This window comes from Hevea brasiliensis, chromosome 11, assembly GCF_030052815.1.
Source record: "Hevea brasiliensis isolate MT/VB/25A 57/8 chromosome 11, ASM3005281v1, whole genome shotgun sequence".
NCBI classification, from domain to species: Eukaryota; Viridiplantae; Streptophyta; class Magnoliopsida; order Malpighiales; family Euphorbiaceae; genus Hevea; species Hevea brasiliensis.
Window position 1 is genome coordinate 98830992 of NC_079503.1, and position 11249 is coordinate 98842240.

General features: G+C 36.0%; 1 protein-coding gene across 1 annotated transcript; it reads right to left on the reverse strand.

The window, feature by feature from the left end:
* Nucleotides 1-396: 396 nt before the first annotated feature.
* Nucleotides 397-5880, reverse strand: LOC110654482 (uncharacterized). Its single transcript, XM_021810489.2, has 3 exons — nt 5357-5880; nt 1219-1377; nt 397-743 (listed from the first exon to the last, which is right to left on the reverse strand). The coding sequence occupies exons 1-3, from the start codon at nt 5708-5710 to the stop codon at nt 591-593; spliced, it is 666 nt and encodes a 221-aa protein (XP_021666181.2). The 5' UTR covers nt 5711-5880; the 3' UTR covers nt 397-590.
* Between the last annotated feature and the right edge of the window lie 5369 nt (nt 5881-11249).

Below are 11249 nucleotides of genomic sequence, written 5' to 3' on the forward strand. Positions count from 1 at the left end.
ATGAGTCTGTCAATGTTTGGAGGCCATAGCTATTAGGTGCAATTTGCATGAGGGTACCAATGTACTCTCTGAATTTACATAATACCTTCATGTGCTCTTTGAATTTGCATAATACCTTCATGGGCAATGTTCCAATGTTTCCTTGAATGTAGGCTATCAAATGCAGCACCTGCACGAGATTGCAAACCTTTACAGGCAAAATGGATGACATTAACGATTGATTCGATAAGCAAGTTATCACCCGCACCAATCTTAAACGGGAGAGATTTCCAACATGCACTGACAAGATGGGCAACTGAGCACCATCTGATCCTAGTAAAACATGCTTTATGCCTTTATCTGTCTAGCTCTCCAATCTCAAAAGGTATTCCATCAAAACCAGAGGAACAAATGAAATAAGCGAGGAAAAAAATATCAATTGTTCAATAATGGGGAAAAAAAAAAAGTCATTGTAATCTCGAGTATATTTTCCCTAATACAGTTGGTGGCCAAATAGAAAATCATAGAGAAAATTGACTCCAAATCAGTAACAAACAATAGGCTGTTTTCTTCTCATATGCTGTGTCAAGTAATCTAGGGAAAACCTCCAATCACGTTCCAACACTACTTGAGTTCACTCTTTCCAACTGCCCATCTCTCAACTGATCTGGTTTTGAATCCGAGTTGTCATCATGCGACTTTAACCCCAGGCTCAAATCCAAAGTGCTTTCATTCAGATCTTGTCGCATCACTTGACTATCATCCTGACATAAAAGTTCATAAGCTAACATTAGATGGATGATATGAAATTGTAAACACAGCAAGCGTCAAATAGCTTAAGGGGTGTCTCACTAAGAGAATTAGCTTAGCTGATAATCTCTAGGCGTTGAGTCCCAAAAACTTGAAATCAAATCCCACTCACATCTGAGATTGGTGCTTTTTAGCGAAGAGAGAGGGCAATCTCATTTTGTAGTCTAAGCCAAAGAAGAGTTCACAAACTATAATACCCATTAATTCACCTTAAATTCAAAGCAAAATCTTCTTCTTTTTAACAGGTCTTCCATCTCAAAGAAAATTATGATTATGTCATTTAGGCAAAAGATATCTTTTTCCATTACTCCACACAGACCTTCCAACAAATCAATCTGAATGAATCACTTTGTGTTTTATAAAAAGGCATCTTCAAAGAGAAGGAACAACAGTGGAACAGGGGAGTCGAACATAAAATTAACCAATTACCTGAGTTTCTTCCATAGGTACGTCATTAATGTTAGGTTTCTCATCAAAACTATCACCCTTTGGAATTGGCTCCACTGCAATTGGTTCAGTATCACTCAGTTTAGCTTCGTCTTCAACCTTCTCTGCAGCCTCTTCTCTCTGTTCCTCTAGCAAATAAACCTACATTGTCAAACCACCGAAAATAGTTTTGAACCTTGGCTCAATAACAACCCAAAAGAATATAAGATAAGTAGTACATTATAACACACACATGAGCTTATACTTGGGTATAACAAGTAATACTTATCATCAGCCTTTGCCTTCCCCACCCCGCCCCACACACAAAGATGCACTAGAGCATGAAAAACACTTTCATAAGGTAATATCATGCCTAGGTAATAATGCACAAGATTTAGAACTTAAACATGTCTATTTCCAGCAATACTCGCATGCTGGAGCAGGGAAACTTAAAAAATATGAAAAACTACATGTCAAAGCAGAGAACATTTTTTCAAATCATCTTGATTCCAAATGAGGGTAAGTAGCCTTAATACAACATTAAGGTTGCTGCATTGTGCCTTAGACAATTATCTTTCTCCCGCCACCACACAAAACAAATGAAGATGCATAATTACGCACCAATTTGGGACTAACTTACCCTAAAAAATCAACATACCTTCATTAACAGCCTCCACCATAGAGGTGAACAGATATAGCTTAAAACCAGAATCTGCCATCTGTTAAAGCAAAACTGTTGACATACTAAAACCACTGAATTCTACATGCCACATCAAAAACCAAATTATCTGGCATAAGTTCAACAATTCTCCGCTATGAAGGATATCACATCCACCATATCATACATAACCTAAAATAATGACATGTAAAACAGTGGCATGAAGTAGAGAAGTGCCCTAAAAGCATATATCCTACAAATAGTCTTTTTCCTTTAAATCTCTACTTACGTTTCACAATATTTCTAGCCACAGCAGCAACTATAACAAAAGTACAACTCGGTCTAAAACCAGGAGAACAGAATTTAATCATAAAATAAATTCTATATGGTCAACCACATACTAATAAAATAAAAGAAAGATCTTCCAAAGCTCCTTGGAAGTAAAAGCATCAATATTAAAATAGTATGGGACCAGCATCATCAACAAAATTCCATCAGCACAACTGCGTCAAATGCATGATAATGGCATATTCATGTCATAATTCGAGCAAAATTCCTTGAAGGGCTAGAAGAATGATGATGGTATTGATTAGTCTTTTAGCAGAAAATTTCCTTTCTCTACAGAAAGTGAAAGGGATCTAGTCCTAGATATGAGATGTATGACCAGATCACACAGGATTCATCAATAATCTCCGTGGCAGTACAGCACAAAGATCTCAAAGTCCCATAATATTTCCTCCATATCAGTTTTCTCCACTGGTTTACATAAACAGTGGCTTTACATCTCCAGATTCTAATAATGATCCACTGCCACTTGATGCAAATTAACAAGAAAAAAGCATATGCAATTGAATAACAATAAACAAATGATGGACAAAGTTGTTGGAGCTGCATTTCTATAAAAAGTGGCCAATACACAGCCAAAAGTCCAGCTCCAGATTTAATGATTATATGCATAAGTTTATAAATTCCCTCAACAATTGTATCACATCTCTCATCATTTCCATGGCTATGAATATAAGATCTCCTCAAGAGGCTTATTCCTTTTTCAGGTAATTCAAGTACATTCCGAAGTCATATCAAATACAACTCACAACAAAAGGGCAACTAGATGATTTGGCTTCATAAAAAACATCTTAATTTTCATTTTGATATGTTTATACCACTATATCTATTGGCACTTTGTATTTCTGGCCATTCAGACAACTGTCAGAATATCATGGGACCAAACTCTTACATTTAAAGAAAAGGTATCATCCAACAAGTACTCTCATTGGAAGCTAAAATAAAACAATCCTTCAAGCCATTGCAAAGCTCAAACTAAAGTGTCCCAAACACCACCCCACCCCCACACACACACCCAACGCCACCCCCTCCTCCTCCCCAACCCCCAAAAAAACAAAAACCAACAAGGGAACAACCAAGAAAAGAAAAACTCTAGAACAAACAGATAATGAACTGATCCAAGCTCAGAATGAATATATTATAGATGAACTAGCCCAAAATTCTTCACTGCATAATCTTTTTATGTTCCTTACTTCTGCAGTATGCTCATACCTACTCAAGAAATTAAGAAGGTAATATTTATGCAAACCAACATGTGAATATGCTAACCCCTTTGACACCATGTCTTGACAATAAACAATGTTAACTCTTTACCAGATGAACTAGAACAGATCTTTCAAGGTTGGATAAATACAAAAAAACAATAATCCTATAACTTGCATTTTGGTTAAAAAAAAGTGACATGGAAACCTTAATTTTGCCACATTGTTGTGCAATGTAAGATTAGAACCCAATCCCCCCATTTCAACTTGAAGCTTGAAGTTCCCATGTCCAACAATTTCACGCAAATGAGGCATGGTTACTAAAGATCCAAAATAATGGGAAAAAAAATCTTCTTTTTGCTGGAAATAATGTTGCTCGACACATTTCCACACCAGACACAACTCCAGCAGTACACAAGTCCACTAAGATGGAATAAAACTTATCAATATTGTTCATGTGAACCATTGCATCTATGCAAGTATTGATCAAATTATTAATCTTCTGATTATGATTGTTGATCAAACCAAACATTCCAATTCATGAATATAGGTTTGCTTCCTTTAGCATCCCTAACAAGACTTTTAATTTGTTTTCCAAGTTTTGATGATAATATGACTAAAATCTAATTTGATAATATGTTACAAAATCAAAATTCAATTTAACCATGAGTGCTACCGGAGCAACCTAAACCAAAACCGCCATCTCTTCCTTCAAAAAGATCAAAATCTGCTTTAATTTATCCAGTAATCAGAAACATTCCATTTTGAACCCTTTTGTTTTCAGCAGTCAACTAAGCATAAGCAGATAACTAATGAAAGCCATGGTAGATCAAGTGATCAACATAAACATGACCATATCAACTCATCCCCAGTTGAACAAGCGCTCATTTCCATGTTATGCTGTCTTCTGAAGCATGAAAAACAATTAAAAAAGGATATCTGAATCCAACATAACAATCAGCAGAAGGGGACAAAATTCCATTAGGACTTAATGCATGAAATGCAACTGGTTGACTAACAAGTGACGGTACAAGGTAGATGCATTGACTGAACTGATCTAACAACACCAGTTTCCAAAATACAAATTCCATGGTACTTTAGATGTAAAATTTATGTAAGGTTTTCCATTCCAGTGCCATCCTTCAAAAGTTCTAGACCTATAACTAGACAGCTCAAATTTATTTAACAACAACAACAACAATAACTAAGCTTTAATCCCAACTAGTTGGGATCAGCTATATGGCTCCTTTTTTGCCATTCAACTCAATTAGACACCAAGGCCACATCAATGCCAAATTATCCGACATATGTGATAATTTTCATAAATAGTCAACGCCCGTGAAATTAAGCAGGTTTAGGATACAGCCAACACAAACTAAATGCAATTTGAATATATACATATATATATATACAAACACACACACACAAGGGATATGCATAAAATGCCAGAAGGAGACTTATCTATGAATTTACACATAAAAAAGCTATAGAAGGTGAATTTCTTTGCTATCATGTCCACTTGTCCACAATGGCCTCGCATGGTAGCAACTAAATATTAGCACCACACGCTCTCCTCAAAATCATCTAGAGGTAAAAATCAATGCAACAAGCTACGTGGTCCAAACCGCACAAAAAATCTCAAAATGCCCCAAGTTTTCCCAAATTCCTTAAAGCTCAATAAAATTCACCGAGTTAACTACGAAAATAAAGCCCTAATATACTGTTCACACGGAACCCACCTACACAGATCTTAAAAGTGCAACTTAACAACACAGAATTCGAGCTCATCAGTAACTTGAAAAATCACATTCCAAACATATATAAAAAGAAAAAGGACCATAACACACAGAAAAAAGCCAATTTAAGCAAATCCCCAAAACTTATAAAAAAGGAAAAGGCATAAAACGAGAGAGGCAAATCAAGAACCAAAGAATACCGGAACATATTTGAATTTACGCTTAGGAGGCTCCTCCGGCAGCGACGTAACGTCTTCCTTAAGGGAATTCTTGTCGCCATTGGCGTTATTGCCATTAGAGTTATTGGCGTTGTCCTTGTTGCTTTGAGTTAATGGGGTCCACTTGTAAAGCAGGAGATGAGAACCGTTATTACCGTTAGTGGCAGCATTGGTGTTGGTGGGGATGTGGTGATTTTGAGAGTGATTGTTGTTGTTGTTGTTAGATGGGGAAACGTGGACCCATCTCTTCTTCCACTTCCTCACCGGTCCATTGAACACCGTGGCCGGTCCGTATCGAGTGGAGGACCGCCCAAGTCTCGCCCCTACCCCCTCCATTATTACGACTCAAATCGGGGAGGGTGAAGGATATATTCAAATGTCTGCGAAAAAGGAAATTTCTTTCTCCCTCTTCGCCTCTCTTTGATTTTTTTTTTTGGGTTTTTTTTTTTTTCTTTTTCCTATTACACTAGAGAGTAAAGAGAAGGACAGGTGGCTCTCCACATTTGGTGTTTTATGGAGGTTTCCTAGAACGGGCGGGCTTTTAAAGGACCGGTACGGGAGGTTACTGTTCAAGGGAATAATCAGAGCCGTTGACTCTTTTCGCAAACGCGGTTTGGGCCGTTTGGCTGATTACAAGATTACAAGAGAATGACGCGACTCATGTAGCAACCCACGAGAGAGAGGGTTTTTGTTTTTTTTTTTTAAAGGGAGCCTAGATAAATCGATTAAACGCGATATGAATATAATCCAGTGGCCATAACATCCTTATAATGACTAAGAGTCTAGATTTTAAATCTTTGTATTGTAAAAAAAAAAAAAAGGGTTATTTGGAAAAAAATTCTTAAGTTTAGTAAAAACTCTGAAATTTATATAATTGTTAATTAAATATTAGTATTTGATTGGTAACTCAAATTAATTTCACTATTAATGTCAATATTTGATCTTATGGGTCGGATTGACACTAAGATTTGATTCAGTATAAAGCCTTCAAAGTTCGTAGTAAACCTAACTATTAATCAGCTCAATGTTGAACCATTTAACAGGGAGCTTTAGCTCACCCGACCTGTGATCACAATATACATATATATGGGAAGTTCAACTCTCCCTCACAATCATCAACAAATCATTATGAAATTAAATGGGAGTCCAACTCCCTCATCCAACAAGCCATCCATCCACACATTTACACATATATAGATTAATAAGTTACAATCCCAAAATAATTAATTTTATAGTCCCAAGCTAAATAAAATGACTCTACATATGAGGAGATCTAGAATTCAAATTTAACAATACAAAATACGAAAATAACAACTAGTAGACCTGCTAGGTAAGAAGCAAGTTAAATACAAGAATAAGCTCTCATGTAACCTGAAAAAAATAGGGTAAATAGGAGTGAGCGTTCGACTCATAGAGTAAGATATTGATTCTACATACAATTTCTATAATTATCTAGTATTAATGCATCCCTAAGAATAAAATGCAGTATAAATCAACATAGATCATCAATTTCAAACAATTTCAACAATACTCACACAAAGAATAATTTGGAGCACTTACACGCCCATATGTCACATCAGTATAAATATAATATGAGAGTTGATCTCCTAAACAGCTCTCTTAATCCAAGGCCTGCCAGCGAGACCAACTTAAGCGGGACTTTCTCTTACAATACAAGTGTGGGGGTCAACGAGACCAACTCAAAGCTGTACTCACTCCGACTTATCACAAAAGGACCAAGCCCCAAGTGAGACTAACTCAAGCTGATTTGCCCGTCCTACCCATATCCACCACCAATACACCACACGCACGCCAACACATGCACACAGCTCCAAATTACCCTAGGCGACACCCCCATCAAACCATCAAGTAAATATGCAACATAAAGCGTGCCTATAGTAGCTAATATATATATCTATAAGTGATGCATGGGTATGTTGTAACATATAATAACAATAGTATTGAAATTATAAATAAAATCAATATCTACTCATAGTACTTCACAAGTCACTGTGACGGCTGGACAGAGGAGGAAAGCTGGCCCAGCTCACTTAAGTAATTACATTACAAATTGATTAATATTTACCTAAAACAAAACTTTGAAAGAGTCAACCTAGGTTTTGCCGAAAATTTGATAGAATTTTCCCTGTACCTAGGACCTACCCAATCTGTAAAAGGGCTCAAATAATACTTCTAAATCATACACCTCAATCCATATCTCATCAATATCATATGGCCCCTCCTGAGCCCTCCAAACCAGGCAATAATTACAAAATTGAAAAATTATATTTTAACCCCTAAAACTAACATTCTACAAATATCATTCAAACTAGTTCTAAAAATTCTAAAATTTTGCCCTATTGTCCTTAACAAGGTTATAAGACCATTGCAAAAAGAATTATAATTTTCTAATTACCCATGAATATTTTATAAATTTTTATTCTAAACATGATACTTCATAATTAAGGAAACTTAGAGTTCGGATTGTTACATTTTTTCCCTTTTAAGAAAAAATTGTCCCTGAATTTTTAAACAAACAGGGGATATTAAAAAGAAGGATATTAAAATACCTTATTCTTCAAACACTTCATATGTTATAGTTTACATTCTACTGCTCTCTAGCTCTGCTGTAGTGTCCTAGCTACCATCGTACCTCAAACCACTCCTCAATCTTTTTTCGACATCTTCAGTACTCACTATACCTCCACTGTGCTTGACATGATATCTCATAACTTCAATCAACTTGTGCCTACCCCTCTTCCATTGCGCTCCAATGTGTCTCTTAGTGACTTTAGTCTGCATTCCTCTATTTCAACAACCTCTACTCCCCAAAGACATTACTTATGTTCCTTATCCTATGGTATATTATAAGATGCTTTCCTGTAGCACCTGTCATAGGCATCTCATTCGAAATTTCTACTTGTCCTATGACCTCAATGGTCAATACCTATGCATCTTCTCACTCCCATGATACTTCGAATTTTCAATCTCCTTTGTGTCATTACTAAGGTCCTTATGCCAACTCCTGTCCATCTTATGCAACTATTCATGTAGAGTTCCATCCAAATGCCAAGTTTACCCTACACCATCTATGCTTCCTCTGCACTCTGATATGGTATCCTGTAGCACTAGCCTTTGTTCCCCTTTATTATCAATCTCTGCGGTGCAAGGATGTGACTTATATTGTTTGTTTTACAACATCTTATAAAACACCCTTCTGAAACAACTACTTTTGCATGCACCTTACCCAAGATCATTGCTAATTCTATTGGCCATTGAAGCTTTAGCTAGATCCTCCCATACTAAAAACATTTTTACCTTCCTAATTCCATGATACTGCAAGCTTTTAACTTATTTTGTGTCACCAAATAGTTTCTTGTAACAATTCCTACCTATCTTAGGTAATTAGTTGTGTAGAGTTCCACCCAGTCAACACTACTTATCATACCCCACTCCTTTCCTGAAAAGAGAGTTCCTTGACTTCTTCTTAAAACTTCTTATCATCTGACGTGCTTTCGGACACATTGGTACTTAAATCGAGGCTCCATTATTCCCTTAGTCTATCATCTTACCATAACTTATTTTAAACATCTCTTAGTGTGTCCCTAGCATACTTATTTCTTCTTATTTTCATCATTATAACCAACTCTACCGAGCTTTTCTCCTGTTCTTTAGATTTTATCCACTTCCTTTTCCTGTTTCTGCTATTGTTGATATCTTTCTAACCTACTGTACTTATTCTTTAACCTTTGTCCTCTCTCACCCATATACCTTTTTCCTTCAAGGTTGTCCATCTAATCATCAACTTTAACCTTCTTTTATTTTTTTAGTCATATCTTGATTACTAGTCCTATTACTTCTGGAATTCTAACCTTACGATTAGCTCCTACTAGCACATCCTTCACATTATGTAACACTTGTAATTAACCCTAGAAAATTCTTCTTGTATCTCCTTTCTCAACTTGACCATCAGAACATTATTATTCCCTACTACCCTTTGTAAGAAATTGCTCATCATGGTTAGATAGGAGCCCTTGAAACTATAAGTTCCACCTGGACTAACATGACTATGGGAAATATGTGCCATGCTATAATTTCAGACAAGATATTTCGCGTGTTCATTCTCCTTATTATAACCACATATACTCCCCATGGCTCTCCAAACTCCAGCCTCAAATTTACCCATCAGCAATAATTTCATCCACTGAAACTCATCCACAAGTAGTACTTTCTCCTCCTTATAGTTCAGAAGGGTTGTAAGCCCTAGTAACTAACTCGATTTAATTCCTGTCACTGCTATGATCGCCTTTTCTTACTTAACATTAGATACACGTTTACCATCATTTCTATAACACTCTCACCATAGGTAGTCCGTACGTCCTACTGTTCCGACGATTAACGTCTATTCGGACAGTCAGAATGTCTCAAACTATACTTAAACTAGGGTGAGGAAATATAAATTGATGAAATACAGACCAAGAAAAATTAAGGAAAAATAAAAGAAATGAAATGTAACTAGGTTAAAGGAGCCGAAATCACGGCGATGGGTGACCGTACCGGGAAGTCATTGCATAGACGGTTGACGACCCCAGACACGCTAGGAACCCTAGAAAATAATTTCTGAGACGTAATTAAAAGTTTACTGAGATATAAATGACATTGAAAATGTCAACGAAAATTTAGTTAATTGGTACAAGTAAAAATAAAAATGAAATAGACAGTATAAAATTAAAGAAACCGTCGAATCGGAGATTTACTCGGTATTACCGAAAAAGTTTGACGGTAACCCGAAAAGGGACATTTTGGTCATTTGGCACCTAGGGTTGACTTTTGACCTAAATGTCCATTAAAACAAGTGATATTAAAATTTTGAAAAAATCCCATGAAAATATGAAACATATGTAAAAATAATTAAAAGAATATAAAAGGGAATTATTTGAAATATTAAAAGTTTAATTATTATAATTAATAATTGAATTATTAGTGGGGTATAAATAGGCATTAGAAGACAAATCCATCTACTCAAGTCATCTTCCTCATTTCTTCCTCACCATGGCCGAACCTTGTTCTTCCTTTTCCTCCATGGATGTTCTTCATGCAAGCTTCAATTCCTTCCATTCTCACCATGATCCTCACAAGTCCCTTCATAAAAATTAGTCTCCACATCATAAGGAAACTAGTGATAGTAATTAGAAGAGGTAGAATTGAAGTTTGGCAAGACAAGAATTCTCACAAGTTGAGGTTAGTGCATGTTTTCTTTTCCTTCCTAAGTTACATCTTGAATTGAGGTTGAATTGAGTTGGTATGATGAGAAATTTGAAGAAAATGATGAGTAATTGCAAACTCTAGAGTTCGGCAGCCTTTGAAAACATGAGAGTTTAATGTTTTCATGCATGTAAATGGTGTTTAGTGTTGTTAATGGTTAAGTAGATAAAGTTGTATTTGTTAGAAATGTGATTGCATGTGTATATTGTGAATGACAAATTGGAGTTAGGATTTTGACCTAATTATTGGAGACTTGTGTTATTGCTGGAATTTGATAGTGTTGAGATGAATTGATGATGTTTAGAAGTGCTATGAATGCCAATTTGTAGTTTGGGAGTTGGAGGAATGAAATTGGAAGTGTAAATTTCTTTGCAGGTTGAGAATTGTTGAATCCAGTATGTGTTTTGAGCCATAACTGAATTTGTATTGCTCCAATTGGTATGAGGCTAATTGGAGATGAAACTAGACCTAAAATGCTCCATTTTTCATGAAGAGACCATGCCCAAATTCTACCCAAAAGTTGACCAAATTGTTGTGCCAATCTGAATGACCAAATGATGAACCCAGAAAATTGACCAAATGAACAGTACACATTCATTTGGCCATAACT